The following is a 23,460-nucleotide window of genomic DNA, read 5'->3' on the forward strand; positions in this document are numbered from 1 at the left end:
AAGGTCCAATGTCCACAGCATACACGGAATCCCACACAGAATCCGCCTGCAGCAGTGGGACATTTTGTTACCTCTCCAGATCCATCGCAGGTCTCCTCTCTCGCGGACGGATCTTACTACTTCTGCACGGTGGATGTGTCTGGGCATGCCGGCCAATGCGCTCGGCGCATGCGCAGTGTTTTTTTTCTCAGATATCCTTCTTTCCCACAGATCCGCGGCACATCCACAGTGTCAGCTGCCGGTGTGCTGCGGATCGGACAGCTTCCATTGACTTCCATGAAGCCGTCTATGCGGGAATCCGCAGAAAATGGAGCATGCTGTGATTTTTTTTTTCCTGTCTGTGCACACCGAACACTTGCAAAAAAAATGACATCCACATGCTTTTAATTATTTAGCAGATGCTAATGCTTGATTTGCGGATTACCCGCACAGGTGTCCCGAAAATCAAATCTGCCCGTGGACATTGGGCCTACATGAAGAGACAGAAGGATTTGAGGAAGCCTACATCCACAGAAGATCTGTGCTTAGTTCTCTAAGATGTTTGGAGAACCTCCCTTCCAAGCTCCATCAAAAACTGTGCAAGTGTATCTAGAAGAACGGATGCTGTTGTGAAGGGCGGTCACACCAAATATTCATTTGATGTAGATTTCTATTTTGTAAAATGTCAAAAATAATCTATTAAAGGGGTTGTCCCGCGAAAGCATGTGGGGTTATACACTTCTGTATGGCCATATTAATGCACTTTGTAATGTACATTGTGCATTAATTATGAGCCATACAGAAGTTATTCACTTACCTGTTCCGCCGCTAGCGTCCCCGTCTCCATGGTGCCGTCTAATTTCAGCGTCTAATCGCCCGATTAGACACGCGTGTGCAGTCTGGTCTTCTCCCTTCCGAATGGGGCCGCTCGTGCCGGAGAGCTGCTCCTTGTAGCTCCGCCCCGTCACGTGTGCCGATTCCAGCCAATCAGGAGGCTGGAATCGGCAATGGAGCGCACAGAGCCCACGGTGCACCATGGGAGAAGACCCGCGGTGCATCGTGGGTGAAGATCCCGGCGGCCATCTTACTAAGGTAAGTAAGAAGTCGCCGGAGCGCGGGGATTCGGGTAAGTACTGGACGTTTTTTTTTTTTTATAACATGCATCGGGTTTGTCTCGCGCCGAACGGGGGGCCTATTGGAAAAAAAAAAAACCCGTTTCGGCGCGGGACAACCCCTTTAACTCTTCTAGTTCTGGAAGGAAGCATTCTTACTTTGCAGTATTTTTTTCCACACTTGCCTAAAACTTTTGCACAGTGTGTATAGATAGATACAATACAGTATTTTTTTCTTCCGTGCCGCTCACTGATTAAAGGGGGTTGTGTCGCTATTGAATTTCATGTTGATTGCATAGATTCTGAAATCAGAGCAATGGTTTCCGTTTCGGCTCTCTTCACATCTGCATTCAGGCTTCTGGTTTCCTGTTCTGTCCTGGGAGCAAGAAAATGGGATCTTGATTTAGAATGGATCCATCCTATGACGATATCAAACGGGCCTGACTGAAAGACTCTTACTATAATGAGGGCTGTTGGGTTCCCGGCATATCACTTTCCTGACAAAATAGCACAACATGCTGCACCATTTCGTTTGGGATTTTGAGTCACATCTGCATCGGCATGCGCGCCTGCTTACATCAATCTCTTTTTGGGTTGGTGGGAATCAATGATTGTGTTCTCTGATGATAACGGAGACCACATTGAGCGGATTTTGGTGTGTGGGGGGGGGTGACGGTTCCTCCTTTAAACATTTTATAACCCCTCCAAATAACTCGCTGAACGTAAAGTTTACTTATGAATATTATGACTCTGATCAGAGTCCTGGATCTCAGCATCTAGATAAAAAAGGGAAGAATTCAAACAGAGATTTACCGAAAATCTATGGCCACAAGTAATTTCCTACATTGGGATACTTGACATCCGCCTGCACTTACAAGAGAAACACCTGTAGGCCAACGTTTACGTGCGAAGCGAAATTTTTCAAATATCCTCTCTTTTGAGAAGAAGTGTTCTACCTTATAAAATAAGTTTAGGAGGCGGGGTTATCCTTCAACCTGTCTCAAAAAGGCCTATAATAGAGCACTGAGGACAGATGGTGATACCCTTTAAACCCATCTAATATTGGAGAAATTACTAAAAAGAATATAATAAGATGTATTTGCAGCTGTGATGACTATACAGATCACATCTATGGGATCTTTAGAAAGTACTGGCCCATTTTGTTGGCAGACCCAGATTTAGCTGAGGTTTTCAATAAACGACCCAACGTTACTTTCAGGTCGGGTTCGTAACTGTGAGGATTTACTTATCTACAGTTATTTTGGAGCATTGACCGCAACTAGTGGCCCTGGTCATATGACATTTACCAAGAGCTGTTACCCATGTGGAAACTGTTCATACTGTGCTCTAAGGGGAAGCAGCCGCCTTTCAGAATCCCACGGATGGCAGGAGTTGTGCCATGCATTATTTTATCAACTGCAGAAGCAAAGGGATGGTCTATGCGGCACATAAATATCTTACACCCCCCCAAAGGAAAAAAAAATGCATTTATCTGCTTTTGCATTGAGGTTTCCTTTTCATGCATTTAGAAAGCTTCATACTTGGATTGCAGGCTCTCCTACATTGAAGTTTCTGGCTTGGGCAAATTCAAACACTGAACAGCTGGTCTCATTCATGAACGTACAGAAGCTCTGCTCCTCATACCCTCTTTCAAGGGCTGCGCAGCATAACCACGCCCACTCAGTACTACACAGCTATCTCTCAGTCTATGTCCTCCTCTCTCTGGTAGCTGCTGGTCCTGCTTTTGTAAAAAAAAACACAGCAAAAAAAATCTATATAAATTTGATATCCTAGTAATCTTACTGACCCATAAAATAAAGTTATTATGTCCTTCCTGTTGGTTTGTATGCCGTAGTAACAAGACACCCCCAGCCTCACCAAAGATAGCAAATATTTCGTTTTGTTTTTTTTCCATTTCCCTCCATTTTAAAGTTTTTTTTAGTACATTATGTAGTACTATTGAAAAATACAACTCGTCCTGCAAAAACAAGCCCTGAGACAACTACGTTCATGGATAAATAAAAGTTATGATTTTTTTTAAAGGGGGAAGGAAAACCGAAAATGGGGAAAAAAACGAAAAAGGACCGTGTCAATGGAGTACATACAGTGGTCTTTAAAGTGAACTATTCACTCAGCTCTTGCTCCTCCACTGAGTCTTATTAGATCTTGATCATCACATTTTTTTGTATTAATTAAAGCCAGAAACCTTTTCCATTTTTCGAATGGGTTTTTATTTTCTGAGTGTAGAATTTTTATATTCGGCTGTCTGCACATAACTTTGGAGGCGGCCATCTTTCCTGAGCCACATTTAACAGCATTGGGTCTCATGTCCACGGATGGATCGGATCCAGCAGTGAAATCTGAGGCTGCCCGCGGCCGAGGACACTGCAGGTCGTCTTCTTATCCGTGTGCGTCTTCATTTTCTTCACTGCGGATGTGCCAGCCGGTGCGCTGCCATCCATGCACAGTGGGTTTTTGTTTTTTTTAAATTCCTGCTTTCCTGCAGAATCCACAGCCGGTCCGCATTCAACTGTGGACGGGCTGTGGATCGGACGGCATTCATTGCCTTCAAAGGAAGCCGTCCATTCATTTCAATCTGATCTGCCCTTGGACATTGGGCCTTTAAAAGATACTTTGCAACAGTTTCATGGGCCATGCACGCAATGGACAGTAGGGAGGGACTTGTATGTGAGACTGCTCTAGACATGTTCAGTGACCTGTGGAGAAGTCGTTTTACAGGGAGGGGAGTAGATGGTCACAGCTTAAAAAATCAAGATTGTGACTGAAAATTAAATTCAGCAAAAATTCTTGAAAAAACACAAAAATATGATTTATATATGATAGTTAATTTTCTGCTAACCCCTTCCCTTTAAATCCACCGAGCACACATACTCGTATTAATCTGGTCATGGACGCAGCCTGTCTCAGCTTTGCCTTCAGGATCCATCTTGCTCAAGAAGACTTTCCGTACCAGATCTTAGTCTATGTTTTGTTTCTCTTCATGTAAAATCTGCTGGCACAACAGCCCTTCTGCCGAGTCCCAACACTTAGCGTAAATGCCAATCACTCCCGCTACTTTTCACTGTCATCTAGGAGTATCGTATAAATATTCATCTATGGGCTATTATATGTAATACCGCTCTACCGTCTTAAAGCAAAAGCTCTTTTTTGGTGGGGTTGCGGGGTATGTGGGGGGGGGGGGGGATCAAGTACCTAGAACTGTAGTGTTAACGAGTCTATCCTGATAGAAAGGGTTCGTTATCATTACTGAAGCACAAGAATTTCTCCGAGGGTATTACCATAATGACACGGAGCTCTGTGCTGCACCAGCACTTTCCCGCTTTTGTAGAGCTGCGTTTGACGTTAGCGCAGCACAATAGAAGGAAAAAGGTGAAAAGTGCATGCTAAAACTGAGGGGACTGCGGATCATGAGATAGAAGCATTATTGAAGCCCTTACAAGTTGTTATTTAGCCCAGACATTCTGCTAAGCCAGAGTTCTGGCAAGACTTGAATAGCGAGAGTGCAGAACAGATTGCATAATGCTGTCATTGAATGCCCAGGGCAGGCTGGGAGGAAAGCTGTTCAGGGGAACGAGAGAGAGGAAAAAAAGCTTAGTTGTTTAATTAGCCAGCACATCACAAAGCCCCGCTCAGCACTTTGCCAATAGCACCTCTGAAGAATTAAAAGCTGCATGAAATATTCGCACTTCCAGACAAACTGTGAGAGCTGCGGAGGCTTGTAGGGAAACCTGTATATGGGGGTATTAAACCTTGTAACGGTGCCACTGATTGCTGCTGGTCCAGCCTCTCTAACTACCGGTAATCGGCCATTAATGCCAGGGGTAGCTCCGTGCAGCCAATTGGTGGTAATTTACTTTTACACTGTGCCTATGCCAACGAATGGTCAACCTGGTAAAGGCCCTTTTAGACACAATGAGTTTCGCTCAAAAATCGCTCAAAGCCATCTTTTGAGCGATAATCGTTGTGTCTAACTACACTGACATCGTGCAGTTTTCATTAAGCCATCGCTGATCTTTCTGCATGCTGAAAGATCAGTTATCAGGGATTCACAGCGGCATACAGCTGATACTATTGTTTCAGCTGTACCCCGCTCCCTGATGACAGGCGGGGTATGAAAAACAGAGTCGTCCAGCTGTGTTCTGCATCCCCCGCTCGGAGCGCTCTGCTGTATAACAGCTGAGCGCTCAGAGCAGAGAACAGCTGGTTGCAGAAGACAAGCGGGGACCCTGCTTGCCTGCTGCATCCTCCGCTCAGAGCGCTCAGCTGTATAACAGCCAGGTGCTCAGAGCAGAAAACAGCTGGATGCAGAAGACAAGCGGCCGCGCTTGTCTTCTGCATCCCCTGCTCGGAGTGCCCGGCTATATAACAGCCGGGCGCTCTGAGCAGAGAACAGCTGGATGCAGAAGACAGGCGTGGACACCCCGCTTGTCTTCTGCATCCTCCACTCAGAGCGCCCAGCTGTATAACAATATTTAAGCAAAAACCTGAACGGAAAGGTTGCCTCTAATGACAATCCCCTTTCTATATATGGACGTCATAGAGGGGTGTCCAGAAGTTGGGACCCCCCACAGCAAAGAACAGGTTTTACACTCCAACAGACCATGTATAAAGGGTGGTTTAGAGACAAAAATCTTTTGTACGATAATCATTGTGTTCTTGTTACAGCACAAGGTGAGAAGATAACACTGCAAAGTGAGCTGAAGGGATTGCAAAGCTTTTAGATGGAGCAATAATCGTTTAGTCTAAACAGGAGCCAACCACTGAACTAAAAAATTCTTTCACTCTTCGCTTGTCATTCATTTCATGCAGGCATAGAAATTATTGTTGGCTCTTTCAGTTTAAACAGCTCTCATTCAGTCTTTCACATTGACTAATGTGAAAGACTGAATGAAGCTCTTTGAACAAGCCAAAGATTTGTCTGCCTGCCTATGTCCGCTGAAGGAGCACAAGCGAGCTAGCGGTAACATCGCTCATTCATTCAAACAAGAATCTGCTCGTGTCCTGTCCGATAAAACACTCTTATCCCCAGACAAGTGCGCTGAAGCTGTAGAAGACTGCAGACAGAAAGTGAAGGAGCATCCTATTGGCCCTTCTATACGGGACGACAGTCGGCAAAGTGGCTACGCAAGCACTACCGTCACCGCTAAGGTCGTTAGCGCTGGTGCAGAGTGTTGAGATTGATAGACTTCACCGCTGAATCGTTGGCTTCTCGCTCAGCACTTTACCTTCTAAGTGAAGCGGGGAGCGTTTACACGGAATGAGTGGCCAATTCATTTGAACGAATTTTGAGCGATAATCGTTACGTGTAAGTGGGCCATTACTGGCTGAATGCAGTAGTCTTCAGGTCAATAGGAGGCAGTCGGAAGCAGCAAGTCGAGTGATTTTCTATTAAAAGCAGCCTGAATCGGTTAAATCTATTAGAGAGAGATTTAAAATCGCCTCTTCTTGGGATTGTAGGAATAGATTAACAGATAGATGTTACATGTCCTGTGATGGGGCTCTCTGTCTATGAGGATCTGCTGATAAGCCTTTACTTATATCGCGGTCCGTTTTCTCACAAGTCGTCATAAAGTTATTTTTACGTCTTTATTTCAGAAGTTGAAAAGTGGGATGAAAACCTCCATGAGAAGACCGGGGAGGAGGACGCCGCCCCGCAAAGATATTATTTTGAAAATCTGAAAATTTCGGTGCCACAGATCAAGCTGAGTGTGTTCACATCTAATAAGCTTCCTCCCGATCTCAAGGTAAAATCTTGCTTGAATCTGGTCTTTTACTCTATTTTTTCATGGATTTCTGGAAAGAAGAAGCAATATGAAATTAGGGTATTATAGGTTATATGTTAAGGACTTTTCTGGAATGCCACATTAATGGCCTCTTCACAAAATAGGGAGGAAAAGACGGAACTACCTGTGACAAAACGTTTTTGTTGTCACGGATATAGCATAGAGCAGATGAAAGTTATCATACTGAAGGGCAAATTCAAATCAGGAGGTGCCCCCCCCTCCACCTCCCCTCTGCATTTGTATGTTATTTGTGTGCCCTCCAAACCAGTTTTTTAGGCTGATGAAGGGTCGATAAGAAAAACCTGAAAGCTCGCTATAGCATCATGTATTTTTGGTGGCCATTAAAAGGTGTCATATCTACAAGATTACCTGGTTTGTCTTACTGAGAACAATCACACTTTACTATATTGGCTAACACAGTACAAAACCTTTTTATTTGTATAAACCCCTTAAGGACATGGCATGGCTTGATGAGGCACCCTGCAATAGCAACCCTGGGGCCTTTCAGAAGGCCCCCGACTGCCATGACAACCACACGGCAACCCACAATCTCATCGCAGGGGTCCATACGAGAAACCCGAACATTGGTCGGGTCATTTAAATGCTGTTGTCAGAATTGACTGAGGCACTTAAAAGTTTAAAAGCTCCGGTGAGCAGCGTGGTTTATCGGAACTGTTGCGGGTGGGTGCCGGCTTTAAGAAACAGCCATCACCCACATTGTATGGAGCGGGATCGACCCGTGATCCCCCTCCATAATACTCTGATCGTGCAGGATGGAACTGTACGTCCTGTAGCATTAAGGAGTTAATGTTGGCGGTACCTGGTATTGCTGCTTAGAGTAGCTCACTGAATAGGACTGAGCTGTAATACCAGGCACACACACTGTCAAACATACGGCGCTGTGCCTGGTAAACAGTGAAAGGCTTGCTTGAGTGTCCTGGCCCCTTCAATCAGCAGGAGTGCAGAGAGTCGACTCCCCAATGATCTGATATAGATGTCCCAACCGTTTTGTAGTCCCGCTGCACCCTTTTAATTCCCTTTTATCTCTTCAAGCAGCACAGTCAGTCTCCCTAACATCTTAAAGGGGTTGTCCCGCGCCGAAACGGGTTTTTTTTTTTTCAACCCCCCCCCCCGTTCGGTGCGAGACAACCCCGATGCAGGGACGTACAGAAAGCTCACCGGAGCGCTTACCTTAATCCCCGCGCTCCGGTGACTTCTATACTTACCTGTGAAGATGGCCGCCGGGATCCTCTGCCTCCGTGGACCGCAGCTCTTCTGTGCGGTCCATTGCCGATTCCAGCCTCCTGATTGGCTGGAATCGGCACGTGACGGGGCGGAGCTACACGGAGCCCCATAGAGAACAGGAGAAGACCTGGACTGCGCAAGCGCGGCTAATTTGGCCATCGGAGGGCGAAAATTAGTCGGCACCATGGAGACGAGGACGCTAGCAACGGAGCAGGTAAGTAAAAAAGCTTTTTATAACTTCTGTATGGCTCATAATTAATGCACAATGTACATTACAAAGTGCATTAATATGGCCATACAGAAGTGTATAGACCCACTTGCTGCCGCGGGACAACCCCTTTAACAAGTAGTTCCTAAACTGTATGATAAAGTTTTCTTGCTCCTCAGAACCCGAGATCTAAAGGATGGAACTTTTGTTTTACATTACTAGCCAACATAAAGGACCATATAATAGTCCTTGCGGGATGCAGATTCAGTGGGGCAGATTACTGTCTAACTATTACACTGCGTTCATGCTGACTAGTAGGAAAGGAAGGAGCTAGCCTGTATTTGATGGCTAGTATGTTAATGGCCCGTTGCCCCCCAATACAGATCTGCCATTGTCTTTTAGAGCGCATGTCTTCTCGTCAAATGCTTCAGTCACATAAGTCTTACTTCTTCACTGTCGTCTTATCTTATTGAATTAATGCCCCAAATCATTTTCCCCCCAAGTACAGATGTTAAAGTTTCGTTACAAGGTCTCGTCACGCATCAGTTCTTCAAAAGTAAAACTCCGGTGACCCAGAAGAGGGTTTTCACACACATCATTAACTTTCATAGTTTTATGCTCCATTAAACGCGAAGTCCCTGTCTACAGGTGGCAATATCAAGGCGACCCAATACTTCCCATGTTACTTTTCATATATGTAAATTTGATTAAGGTACCTTTTTGGGGGAGGGGGGAGGGAAGGTAAAAACTTTTGTTTCACTGGCAAAGATTTTTGAGAGTTACTCCTAAAATAGGGGCTGGCGACCGGTGACCCCAAGTTTTCAATCCGAAATGATAGAATACCTAGGTTCTCTTTAGTGCTGCGCTATCATAGTAACATAGTCACATAGTTCATAAGGCTGAATGAAGGCAATGTCCATCTAGTCCAGCCTGTTAAAGCTCTTCCTTTTTACTAAGTGTTTCTATTCCCCATTACAAAGTATGCTTTGCTACACTGTTATCAATGAGTGGTCATATGGATAGTGAACGAACACACCCCTTATGTTCCAGAGTTGTTATTTCATGGGGAATACAATTATTGGCTAAAACATACATGTCAGAAGAGCCGGTAGCTCCTTTTTAAAGAGCCCTTCATCCTAAAGGAAAAATCTATATTAATAAAATTTAAATTCCTCTTTTAAAAACTAATCTGTTTCTTTCTTTAATGGAGTTTTCTGGGACTGCACTATTGGTGATCCATCCTCAGCCACTTGGGTTCTATACCAGTCAGCTGATTGAAGAGGTCGTAGTGCAAGGGTAAGTGTTGCGGCCGCTTTTCAGGCATGTGATGTCACGTCCATTGGTCACATGGTCTGAGAGCAGCACAGTCCCATTCAAATAGGATGGAGCTGCAATACCGTGTGCAGCCACTATACAGTGTACAGCATTGTGCCTGGTATGGACTAACATGACAACGGCATTCGCTTGAGTGCCACTGTCATTTCAATCAGCTAAGCAACAGGATACAAGTGGCAGACCTCCTCACGATCAACTACTGATGACCCATCCTGAGTCTAGGTCATCAATAATGTAGTCCCTGAAAACCGCTTAGGCTGGGTTCACACGGGGCGGAATTGCTGTGGAATTTTTGTACAGGCTTTACGCACTGAAATTCGGCCTGCAATCTTAAATCTGAGACTAAGCAGCAAAGGGGACAAGATTTGCAAAAATCTCATCCACATGCTGTGGACAGTCTGCTGCTGCCAAGCCGCGCTGAAACTGACACGCCGTGCGCAATTCAAAGCTGCGGCATGTCATTTGTATCGCCGTTTCCACTGCGGGCTCTTCTCTCTATGGGGAGAGATGGTTGCAGCAGAATAAGCCACTTTCAAAACTTGCGCCAAATGTCTTGGGACTTCAGCTGAGGAAATCTCGCGGAATTTCCATAGGTCCCGCTGCGGACATTCAGCTAGATTTTTGCCCCGTCTGAACCCAGCCATATAGTGGAAAATGCTGCTGAAAATCTGCACCAGAATCCACATCAACACTATGACAAAAATGGCGGCAAAATCCACGCCCCCGGTGTGGATTTTGATGCGGATCTGCATAAAATTTCACTCCTTCAATTGAAAGGGATCTTGTGGATTTGATGCCTATTTTGGTGTGCATTTTCCGATGCGGGAAATCTGTGCCATTTTTCCTCTATTTGTGTACGTACCCTTATGGCTTCAAATATCCGCAGACTCCATGATGACAATTGCACCATGCAGGGATCTGGGAAAGTTGGGACATGAGTGAAATGCCATGTGGAAGCTGTGTGGGTGGTCATGCTCATGAGGTTGGATGGACATGTGCTGGGTCATTGCTTCGAAGGGCTGATATATCTGTTTCTGTAGAAATGTCCTGCATGGAACAAGGTGGTCACCGGTGAACCGCATCCCTCCGGCTCTGCAGGTTACACATCATGTACAGAATCGCTCTATTTAATCTACACTCTTATTTTTTCTGTAGGCTCTGAAAAGCACTCTGGGTTTTCCTCTAATCAAGTTTGAGGATGCTGTTATTGATCTGGATCCTTATACCAGAGTTCATCCGTATGAATCCCGGGAATTCATCATCAATGATGTTCTGAAACACTTTCGAGAGGTGAGCTGCATTCCCTCTGTGTCCTCTCACTCTTTTGGGGAACCCTGTAACCCCTGATCAGTCTGTCATTCGGATCCTTTTCACATATACCAGTGGATGTAAAATCGAGTGGCTTACACTTAACGGATTTGGTGCGGAGTTTCCGTATTGGAAAATCCACATTAATTTCCATGTGAAAAATCAGTGAGGATTTTGATGTGGATTTTGGCGCGGATCCGCAGCAGACTTCACCCCTTCAATTGAAAGGCTTAAAACTGCTGCAGATGCACATCACCATCTGCACCAAATGGTGTGGATCCACACGGAAATCCACCACATGTTAACGAACCCTAAGGTTATGTTCACATGCAGTAGATTTAGGTGTGAATCTACACCAAAATCTGCTGCATATTTTTTACTGTGGATTTTAGTGCCACATTAAAATCCGCACCAATTGACACAGATTTTGATGTGGACCCGGATAAGATTTCACGCTTTCAATTAAAGTGGTGAAATCTGCTGCGGATCGCCATCAAGGTTTGCACCGATGGTGCAGATTGTGCCGTGGCATTTGATGCAGATTTTGGTGAGGATTTTCCACTGTGAGGAACCTGCAGCAATTGCACTAAGTGTGAATGTACTAAGAGCTGCTGGTTTGCTGCAGATTTTGTTGTGGGTTTTGGTGCAGACCTACAGCAGATTCCACTCCTTCAATTTTGATTCAACTGCAGCAGCGCTAAAAAAAGTTTGAGTGACTTTAAAAAAAAAACAAAAAAAAAACATGCTGGCCATGCTCAAAAATAATATATGCTATAGCCACTTGTCCGGGATCCATGTAGTTCCAGCGCCTAGTCTCTGTACTTGCTGCTGGTGGCCTTTCCTTTCTGTAGTCACTCTGCGAACAGGACGTCACATGCTGCTGCAGTCCATCAGATCCTGACTTCAGCGGGCCACCACTGAGGCGTGTGATTGGCTGCGGCATTCTTTGGTATTCCATTCACAGACTGAGTGAAGCTTGTGAACATAGATTCACTGCCGGAGCTGTGGGACCCAGGATGGGTGAATATAGGCTAGTGTATTATTCTTGGACCTTGCCAACACAATAAAAAAACCAAAAATACTTGGAGAACGCTTTTAAAGCGGTTCTGTAATGTGGTTAGTCCTAACTTTTTAACGAAAAGAAAGTTTGACTTAAAAGTGAGCTCCGAGTAATGGAGGTGGGCCACTCCAGCCTCTCCTTGCTCACATCATCTACATTGACAGCTCTCTCTCTACTCGTGTATAGGGAGCGAGCTGTCAGTCTACATGATGCAGTCAGGGAGAGGCCGGCACGGTATCGCCTTCATGACTCGGCGCTCACCTCCAAGTTAAACTTCAAAATGTGTTATTTTTTAAGACACTGCAGAGTTTCAGAATAAAACATAAATGGGGTCAGTGGGCATATATGTCCTGGGTCAGGCGGCATGAACCTGGTGACAGGTTTCCTTCAACCCTTTAAGGAGCAAGTGCAATAAATGTATGGCACTTGATCCTGGGTTTTAATCCTAGCTGATAGTAAAAAATACAGCATGGGATTAAAGTTCCTGCTTCTGCAATCTAGCAGGAATAGAGCGGGTCCTCGGCTGTTAGTGACAGCTAAAGCCTCTGAGGAGAAGACAGAAGTGGATTTTAACCACTTCTGCCTTTTCCTTTACAGGGTACATAGCGCTCAACAAGTGTTACTTCCCCTGTTCCACCCAGTGATCACAGTGACCACCGGGTTCTCTCTGCCAAGGCAAAGCTGCAGGGTCCTAGAAGATCCAGACCGGCTCTGTTAGTGACTACTATCACTACAGGGGAATGATTTTCCCGATAACCAGGGCTCCTATGGATGCCCCAGCTACAATGCAAAAGTGTGAAATAAAAAAAAAAAAAGACAATGTGAATGACCCCCTGTTGTCTTATATGACGTCACGGGGTACATAGATGTTAAAAAAAAAATATATATATATATATATATATATATATATATATATATATATATATATATATATATATATAGCAAAAAAATCCCTAAAAAGTGTCTGGTCCTTTCGAACCAAAACACCCTGGTTTTTAAGGGGTTAACACTGATGACCATGGATTGTGTCGCCAAGCATAGTAGACTATGCTTTTCATTAACCCCTAAGCTACTCTTCCTATGATTTGTATCCCCTGCTCTCCTCTATTTCTCATTACAAAGTGTAAATACACACATCCCGGCATGTGATGGCGCTGCGGAGTTAGTTGTCTGACTAACCTCCTTGTTTTATTGTGTCTCAAAGGAGTTGCTCAGTCAAGCAGCAAAAATTTTGGGCTCTGTAGATTTCCTTGGCAATCCAATGGGCCTGTTGAATGATGTGTCTGAAGGAGTATCCGGTCTTATAAAGTATGGAAATGTTGGCGGCCTAATCCGAAATGTCACACACGGCGTTTCCAACTCTGCTGCAAAGGTACTTGTCTAAAATGTATTTATGGAGGGAGTCACGAGAGATGTGATGTCTGCTATACTGATCTGTATTAGGGGGCTTAGGATGACGATGCGGTGTGTGTCATGTCATATGTCATTGTCAGTCCTTGGCAGCGCATCACACACAGACTCAACACCAGACCTTGTGTTTTATCGTTCCACGGAGCAGACCTGAAGCAGGGGATTAATATTTTAGCAGCGCACTTAGAAGTGCAGGCCTGTTTAAAAATTCAGTAGAGTCAGCTATCAGGTAATGGACATTACGGGAATGGAGTGTAGGCACGGTAAACAATGACGATGATAGCCGCCCTACTGGAATGGGCATTGACATGGAATCCAAATGGGAATGGAGCGTAAAACAAGCTGTAGTGGTTTATCGGACAACACATTTCAGGAACGGATTGCGTCCTTTAAGACGTCCAGTCGATATGGAATGGAAACCGCAACTAGCAATCTCCCTTGGGAGGGTAAATGGGCGCTACGCTCCAGTTCCCTGCATAGTGAAGGGGCACTGCTGTGCAGAGTTACAACGGTGAACAGGGCGCAGTGCTATAATAGTGGTGTGCCCCCTTCATTCTCAGGATCGTGGGGGTCCCAGAAGTTGGATCCCACCCATAAAATCATGCCATATTCTAGCAACATCCCATCACCTGATGAGATGCCAAAATCCCCTTAAATTATTAAAGGGAGCCTTTCACATTGAAGGCGCTGCAGGCATCCGGATAAACTGAGCAGACTGATATATGGGAAAACGTTCAGAATGAAGACCTACTGACAGAGACCCGCACCAAATATAAAATGCCGAATCTTTATTAATATCCTAATATGAATTCATATACAAAGTCAAAAGTTATACAAAGTACCAGGATAAAGGGCTACAAAATGTAAACCCCTCAGCTATAGATACAGAGCTCCCCTCGCAGAGAGAAACAACACAGCATGAGAGGGCATAGAAGAACAAGACGATCCCCATAAATATACAAGAGATCATCAAACACTATATCCTGCTAAGTAGCATCCAGTAATAGACAATACTCTACAACACAAGCATATACATACCCTCAGACATATCGTGGCCCTGAAGATCACAGGAAACGCTCCGAGGTGAGTTTCATGACAACAACAGCTTCTTTGGGGCTCTTTTGGCCCGACTTCGTCAGGAGAGCTGACTTTGTTTATGAATTATTTAGATTTGGATATTAATAAAGATTAATGCATTTTATAATCGGTGTGGATCTCGGTCTTCATTTCTGTAATAACCACGGAGCTGGTGTTAATCTGAGGTTGGTGTAGTAGGTTATATGTTCAGAATGAGTCCAGTGGGCGGAGTCACTTAATGATTGCCAGCATATAGAAGTAGATGTCCATCACCTGTCTTCCCACAGAACTAGTTATCAATCTTCTCCACTTCTCCTGCTCTGTAACATTCTGGCTACATACAGTGGCATATTCACTGTGACAAGTTTCCTTTGGAGTCCCCATTTCTGCAGCTCGTTAGGTCTTTTGCCGAAAAATATAGAACTGACAGTCGAAGGTTTGGCTCATATGTGTTGCGAACACCAGGAATGCTGCTACTGTTTCATTGTCTCTTATCTTCTGGTCTGTTGTTGGGGTAGGTGCTTTGCAACTGTCCAAATTCTGATCCATTAGAGTTGGTCTGCTGACTTCACAGCTGCAGCCCAGGAGTAGCTGATTGGTTAGCCTTTCTGTAAATATTCCTAGCTTCTGCAGTGTGGTTATAGCGTATGCCATGTGCGTTTATAGCCAGCATTCTTTGTAGGCTTCTAGTACCTTGTTCCTAGTCCAGCCTTATTTCTTGTTAGAACTGTTTTGTTTCTGTGGTTTTATAATCCTGGCCTTGCTTCTTAACTAGCCTAGTTGTGGCTGGTTGCTTTTTTACTCTGGTTGTATCTCTGTCTGGTTTCTTGTCTATAGGTCTTGGGCCTGCTGCACACAACAGTGACGGATCTGGCATGCGATATCCCGCAGCAGAATCCGACCCTGTGCCCAGCCGGTGACCCTGTTCACTTGTTCGGATTCTTATTTAATCTGTACTGCGGAAGCGCCGGCACGCATGCTCAGTGCTGAAGGGCCGCAAGACGGACGGCTTCCATTGATTTCAATAGAAGCCGTTGGTGCACAGAATGAAGCATGCTGCGACTTTTCTGCTGTGAGCGGAAACTTCCGCTCATGTGCAGGAAGCCGCGGGCCTCCATAGGAGGCTATAGGCGGCATTTGCTGCCGCCTGCTCCAGATTCCACGAATTAAATCTGCCCGTGTGCAGGAGCCCATAGTGTTCTCTTGCTTTTAGCAGGAACAGTGTTTCAGATAGGATTTCCTTGGGTTACTGAGAGACAGTGGTGTCTGGTGTTGAGGTCAGCATCAGGGATAGATTAGGGAAAGCTAGAGACAAGGTCAGTTACTGTGAATTTACCTGTTCACTATCTTTTGTCTGCTTCATTGCCTTCTTACCATCATCATCCTTTAGTGCCATCATTTGATTACATGCTCTATATTATTGTTTGTTAGACTCTTTGGTTGTTACATAATTTGCTTCTAATATAAATCCTGGGGGTTATCTGAGCGCAGGAAAACACAGTTAGTACTCAGGACAGGCGACTGCTACAGGCGTAGTTCAGTTCTGATGTCCAACCAGCGCCGCAACACTATAAAAGTAAGGTGATATATCCTGCTATTAGTTTTAAGTTGCAGGCAGGATATGTAGAGCTACACTGTAAAGGACCACTCCAGTGATCATCACATGACCAGAGATAAACAGTACCATTTCTGTCTGCTGGGAGGACAATGTGAATATCATTAACCTCTGCATTCACTTAAATAAGCTGTGTGACAAGAGCATCTAATTAGCAGCAACTTTGGTAGAAGTTTCTGTGCTCCTTCCCCATGAAAAGCCTGTGTGGTACAGTTCATGCAGGACATTGTGATGACTGAAATAGCTTTGTGCACTCTCAAGAAGTCCCTAAGTAATTTTTAGGTGGTCACAATAAGACCATATGATCCACCTGAAGTGAAGGACTCTGGGATTTTCACATAGAAAGGAATAATTGAAAAGGTAATGCCATCCGACTTATATTCTGTGCGACTACTTACATAATGAATGGAAAAAAAAGGTTTTCAGCAAGAGTGACCCTTAACCCCTTAAGGACATGGCCTATGTTGGCCATAAGGATGTGACAAATTGTTGGGGATTCTCATCTCCACTTTTCAGAAGTCATAACGTTTTTATTTTTCCATGGACTGAACTCTGTAAGGGCTTCTTTTTTGTGTAACAAGCTGTAGTTTTTATTGCTTCCATTTTGGGTTACAGACTGCTTTTTTGATCACTTATATTGCATATTTTAGGGATACAAAATAAGCATTTTGCCTCCCATTTTTTTGTGTTTTTTTTTGCCATGCAAGATAAACCTTCATTGTACAGTTTGTTACAAATATGATTATAACAAATATGTGAGTTTTAATTTTCAAGCTTTTTTTTTTTATATATACAAAGAGGATAAAGTGCGCATGTTTGTTTTTTTTCCCACACCATTTAAAAAAAAAAAAAATTCTAGTTTTTTTTTATGTCCCAGTTGGGGACTTGAACCAGAAAAGCTCTGATCACTATGATAATGCATTGCAGTATTTCTGTACTGCAATACATTATTGCTCACAATAACGCATGCTAACCCATCGGCCCTCCATAATTACCTAGCCAAGGGCCGATGAAGTCACAGATGGAGCGTGTTTCCTCTGTGAATCGTTTACATGCTGTGATCTACATTGATCGCGGCATATAAGGGGTTAACAGCTTCTGAGCCCGTGCCATCCACAGGACATAAGTTTACTTGCTGTTGTGTTAACTACTACCTTGCCAAACTTAAACGTATGTCTTATGGCATAAAGGGGTTAAAGGCTTGCTCCGTTCACATGCCAGAGTTTTCAGATGTGACTGCAGTTGGCATAAATTTGCCTTCCAGAGTTACACGCTCTCTGCCAGCCCGTCATATTATTGACCAGTTACATATAGGTGTATGCCTGGTGTGGAGGTATCCTAGCCAATATATTAGGAAATATCCCTAATTAGACCTCATGCACTTGTCTGGCAGATGTCTGAGCAGTAGTCATCAGTGGGGGGACGTTTATCTTGATGTCCTTCTCCAGGTTGATCCTAAGGAAACAGTTGCTGACAAGAAAAGAAACAGGGCATGCTGTAGAATTCCTTCAGGGATTCTTGGCCAGTCCTTATCCCTGAGCCTCATCTCTCTGGTATTCCAGTGTAGACCCTGCATAATATGTGGTGGAATGGACATACCTCAACATATGTGTAAAAACAATGTGCAAAAATAAGTTTTGAATATTTATACAATAAAATATTTGGAAAAAAAACGCCCCCGCCAACCGATGCCATCACCGTGATCGCCTCGTAATATACAGTGGGGAACCCATTCCTGTTCTTCATTTCAGTGTACAGTAAAATCACTAATTAAAAAAATAACTATAAATTAAAATAGTTTTTCAAATGTTTTGTACACATGACCCCTAATAAAACAAATAATATCAAATATCAGAAGGCACAAATAACATAGAGCCATAAAGGCACCATATTCATAAAATCATCTAAGTGTCTGGTCCTTTAGGAAACACTTGGGTCTTAAAGGAGTTGATGCAGCTTTCAACTGATGGGTTTGGCAAGACCCCAATAAATCTAAATGTAAAATGGATTGCGCTCTCCGCTGGCGCAGTGGTATCCACTAAAGCTTTACCACGGGAAAGGTGGTTTAAGACATAACAATTCAGCAATCGTATAGGCCTGTGGTGGCGAACCTATGGCATGCATGCCAGAGGGGACACGCAGAGCGCTGCGCTCTCTGTTGGCACGTAGAATATCCGCAGCTGAAATTTCCATGGCAAATTCCGCAGCATTTCTGCATCCCAAAAAACTGTCAAAATCTGCCCCAATGGTACGGATTTTGTCTGGATATCAGCCACATATCTGCAGCTGATTTCATACTATGCGGCGCTCCCCCTCACTTTCTCCAAAGGCTTCCTGTTGTCAGCGCCCCCTGGCTTACGGTTCCCAACCGCCTGGTCAGGTGTGGTACCACTGGTCAGCTGAGGCCACCACAGGCCACTGGGAACCAGGTGAGGGGGAGCGCTGCATAGTAAAAATCATACGTCGTGATAAGCTCCACCCACTGACCTGTTTGCACTTTGCTGTAAATAAGTGGGTTTTGGGTTGCAGTTTGGGCACCAGGTCTCTAAAAGGTTCGCCATCACTGGTCTAGTCCATTAACAGCAATCGTTCAGTCCACGTATTCGCTTATACAGAGACTGAATGATTCTCGGTTGAATGCAATTGCCTGTTTAAACTGGCTGCACAAGTGCGAACGAATGACATCAATCACTTGTTCAGACGAGAATTGGCTCATCTAAAAGGAACATTACACACACCTGGTGAGACCCTCACCACGCCTTACACCCATGGTCAGCCTATCACAGCAGAGAATCCTCCAGTGTGTGCCCAAGCGCTAATACAATGATGGGCCCCAAAGATCTGGCAAAAGATAACCCTATTTGGAAGTGACTTTAAAACTTATCACTTGTCACAAGGATCTATTTCCCATAGGTGTTATTCACAAACATTCTATTACACCAGGATAGATGGATGTAAAAAGGTCCCAAATTCTGTACTGATTAATTTCATAATATATCTTTATAGCATTTGAAGCGCTTTTTTCCTGATAAAGAGCTCAAAATCCCCTGCATAGAACCTCTGTACAGTTAAACCATAACATTCTGGTTGTCACCACAAGAGAGCGCTCAGGAGCTTACTGTATACAGTTTCCAAATAGAACTCAATAATGAAATAGTATGCAGTGAGCTCCACAGCTCCATCTAGTGTTGGCCTAAAGCAGCTTTAATGTAAGTGTTCCACTTCAAACTCCGTATCAGAAAAACTGCTATACCGCTATATTAAAAAATGAATCCACACGTAGTGATGAACGTGCTAAAAGATTGAAGCCTTTAGGACTGATGAACCTGTTGGGTAACGGATTAGTCACTTATTACGGTGACTTCTCCTATAAATTGCATGCAGTGATTTAGTATTCTCCAATGTCTTTTTTGTTTTATTTTTGTTAGATCATATCACCTAAAATGTCACTTTAAACATGATCTCTATATAAAGGAGCCTTATGATTAAGACCTTCAGGCGCGGTCTGTGAAGAAGCCGATGTCCTGTACATGGTATTGTCCCTGCTTCGGGAGGGTTTTCTCATTAGAAGCAGATATCTGTTGCATCGTCCTGGTTTCGCTTATTCTCTCATTATTCCCTTTAACGTTTAAAGGCCTAAAGACTCTTAAAAAGACTGCATGAGTTTGGAAGCGTAAGCTGTTTATGAGTTGTATCTGGTTTGGCCATTTTATGACTTTTGAGTTTTATAGTGCTTTTGTTTATGTCGGTAATGGCTTTTCCATGTATTCTCGAGCACGCAGTGGGTAGAATGCCGTCTTTTAAAGCGAAGAGGTTCAGCATATTTAAATTGGCACAGAACGGCAGGTTAAATAAAGTTCACCCTGCTTGGATTTAGCTGCGCTGTCTCGCTGCTATTCTGCTATTAGAGCTTTGCATTTTTCTACTTTCCACTTGGATCCTCATCAGTGGTGATACTGGGATAAGAATAGGGATGAGTCACTCTTTGGGATACTGTGTTTTTGTCTTCATTTTTTTGCTTTATGGGTCATTAATCAGAGTTCTAAAACCTTCTGTATTTTAACATTTCTAAATGTGTAAATTGCAGCTGAGCTTCCTGTTTTTGCACACAAATATCTGTACAGAGAAGAGCATAAAATCTCCAAAATTACATATTTTATAGATTTTTTTTAATTTTTATTTTGAACATTACTGTTATGATTTTGCTTTAGAAAAAGACAGGATGACGGAATTTTTGCACAGATTTCGTTGCATAGATATCTTATGACATCCTCCTCCCATTTAAAATGGAAATCTGTGTTGATGTTCAAACCACGTAAATCATTTTTCGCACCGATTTGAAAAAATTAACGGCTTATTGAATCGGAAACTGCTATAGAGTGATGTATTCCTTCACCCCCCTTCCCGAGTCCTTTCCCCCCAGTTCTTTATAGTCCTCCCCACTAGTCCTTTGTAGCCCCCCCCCCCCCTCCAAGTCCTTTATAGCCCCCCACGAGTCCTTTAAAGCCCGCCCCCTTCTCCCCGAGTCCTTTTACAGGCCTCGAGCCACGAGTCCTTTTACGGGACTCGAGCCCCGAGTCCTTTTACGGGACTCGAGCCCCGAGTCCTTTTACGGGCCTTCCATCTTCCTACACCCATTAGTTTCCAAGATATTAATTATCAAAAATTATGGTTCTCAATGACAATCGGAAGATTGACACCTCTGTATTTCTTGACACCATGACCCGACAGCTCTGAAAATTGAGATTTTTATGTGCATTTTAGTAACAAATGTGCAAAATCGGAGAGGGTCGGGTGTTTTACTTTTGGTGATTTGTCCTGGAATAACCCATCAGAGATTATGTCCCAGCCTGTCCCCTTTACCCCTGAAATGTCTGCTAGGCCATTTACAAGATAACTTATGGACCCATCCTGTTCATATTTTTCTGAGGAAAACTTTTTTTTTCTTCTTTTTTTCTGACAACGAAAGCTATTACACTTGGATGGATGGGTTCCAGTCCTCACACTATTTCTTAGTGTAATGATGAATTAAATTATACCATATGCAAATTTTGTTTTACCTAAATAAGAAATGCCCACAAAACTTTATGAAGGTGCAGGGCATGCAGTGCTCATCACGCCCAAGGCTGGGCTCGCACGGCCATAAGTGTATGCTGTGGGGGTACATCTGCTCTATACTGTGTCCCTGACCACAGAAGTTTTTTGCCACAGGTAGTTCAGTCTTTCCCTCTCTAATTGAGTAGCTATGAGGTCTCACCCTGGCTCTCAGTTTTTGTCCTGTTTCCCCGATATAAAGCCCCCTAACAGGACATTTACTGCACCAGATCAGGTACACAACATTGGACGTGGAACATGTGAATGTCCCAGGGATCTTATAGTCCTGCTGTGTGTTGGGGAACTGTATCCTGTCCGCAGTCCGTATATGCGAGCAGGTCTTGCAGCTCCTTAGCATAGAGCAGATGAGCGTTATTATACTAAAGGACAATTTCAAATTGCAGCGTCACAGAAGCATTTGGGAGTACAAATTTATGGCCATGTTTGATACCCTCAAGAATGGAATTAACCTCAGCCCGGGATTCTTGCAAAAGTGGAAAATATGAAAGGTCTGAAGGAGGTCAAGAGGGATGTCCTCTTCCCAAACATAATTTTATTTATTTATTTTCTTTAAAACTTAATAAAAATGCAGAACTTGACTTGTAAGAATGTTGCCATCCACTAGGTGGTGCTGCATCTCCTTCCACATGCAGGTTGAAGGAGAGACACGACATATCCTAAAACTGTCCTAAGCTCAGTGGACTGATTTACGATTTATGTCTCGGCTAAGTTTGTCTGTTTTAGGTTTTGAGTGCAAAACCGTCTCAAATTTCTGTGAGGGAACATTTATTTAGATCAAGAGGAATGAAATGTGTTCTCCTCCCCTCTTTATCTGTATATTATAATTATGTGCCATGCAAACTAGTTTCATTCATTTGCCTGACGAAAAGAGCGAGATATCCCTGAAAGCTCGCTGTAACATCATGCATTTTTGAAAACCATTAAAAGCTATCATATCTACATGATTACTTGGTTTTTCTCACATTGCTCTACTGGCTAATCTTTTATACCATTTTACACAATTCTGACACGCTAATGGGAGCAGAACTGCATACGGCGATGTAACTGATTGATTGCCTGCGAGTTACCGTGTATCACACGGGCATACAGAGCTCTGCCTAATACGTGGTGAACATACGGTCGCGTGAACCGGCTTTACTCTATGTCCAGTGAATGCATTTCAAACTATGCTACACCAGTTCCAGAACTTGCTGCGACCTTCCTAACTTACAAGGCCTGGTTTGGTGTATTAATGCCGAATATGCAGTATATGTGACCTTGAGTCATTTATGTACGTATGTAAGCAGTAATGATGTTAAGTAAGTCCGGTTTCACATCTGTGGCTGAGACTTGCATTCAAAAATCAGGCAGTTGGGCAGAAGACGGATGGACCTCATTATAGTCAATGGGGTAAGTCCAGCGCTGTTCGGTTCCGGTTCCGTCCAGAGACAGAGCCGTTCGGCCACGGGAATTGTCCATTCTCCATGAAAGTGGGTTCCAGAGCGCAGATGTGACACCGCCCTTCCATGTGTATGCAGTCTACCGCTACCCCTTGCTTTTTGCAATATGTATTCGTAATTTTGCGTTGTTTGAAAACCTTTGCAATAAATCGAATATAAAAAAATAAAACCTCGAATGTAAACGGAATACGTAATGTGAAAACGGTGTGTAAAAACAACCCCCGCTTGCTGCTGCATCACTGTGAAGCGCAACATATTGCAGCACGGTAGACGTCGCCAGGGTCTTTGCAATTGTGAGATTGAAAGGAAATCTGTTGCCTTTTATAAGGAACTTCTGATAATTTGGAAATTTCCTGCAGCATTCTAGTGGGGGAGAAGGTTCATCGCTGCGAGATATTGTTTCGTATTAGACGCTGAGAGCGTTAAGTGTGACTAAGGAGATTAGAAGATAACTGACCTTTCATGTGTCTCATGCAGAGCTAATCAACATCTGTTCACATATCCAGGATTAGACCCATTTGGGGCAAAGTATCACTCCATTATGTTCAAAGGAATGTATAACATTTCATTCTCTGCGCAGCGGAAGGTGTATGGTGAGGCAACAATTCGGCATCTGTGGACGTGGCTAATTAGTGGATAAGTCGCCTCTTCATGGTTCACGTTTCTTCTTCATATTATACAGTACGAGCACATTTTTTCCAGCCGTTTATGCAATCCATAGATTTTAATTTTTATGACATCTTGACATTTGTT

General features: G+C 43.8%; 1 protein-coding gene across 1 annotated transcript in view; it reads left to right on the forward strand.

Annotated features, from left to right (window-relative positions):
• The window catches only part of VPS13D (vacuolar protein sorting 13 homolog D), a 244,587-nt gene that overhangs the window by 143,660 nt on the left and 77,467 nt on the right, over positions 1–23,460 (forward strand). The window contains exons 62-64 of the mRNA XM_066606699.1: positions 6,708–6,856; positions 10,839–10,973; positions 13,256–13,423. Coding sequence (XP_066462796.1) covers positions 6,708–6,856; positions 10,839–10,973; positions 13,256–13,423 — 452 coding nt within the window. The remainder of the gene's footprint in view (positions 1–6,707; positions 6,857–10,838; positions 10,974–13,255; positions 13,424–23,460) is intronic.

Source organism: Eleutherodactylus coqui, chromosome 6 (assembly GCF_035609145.1).
Source record: "Eleutherodactylus coqui strain aEleCoq1 chromosome 6, aEleCoq1.hap1, whole genome shotgun sequence".
Classification (NCBI taxonomy): domain Eukaryota; kingdom Metazoa; phylum Chordata; class Amphibia; order Anura; family Eleutherodactylidae; genus Eleutherodactylus; species Eleutherodactylus coqui.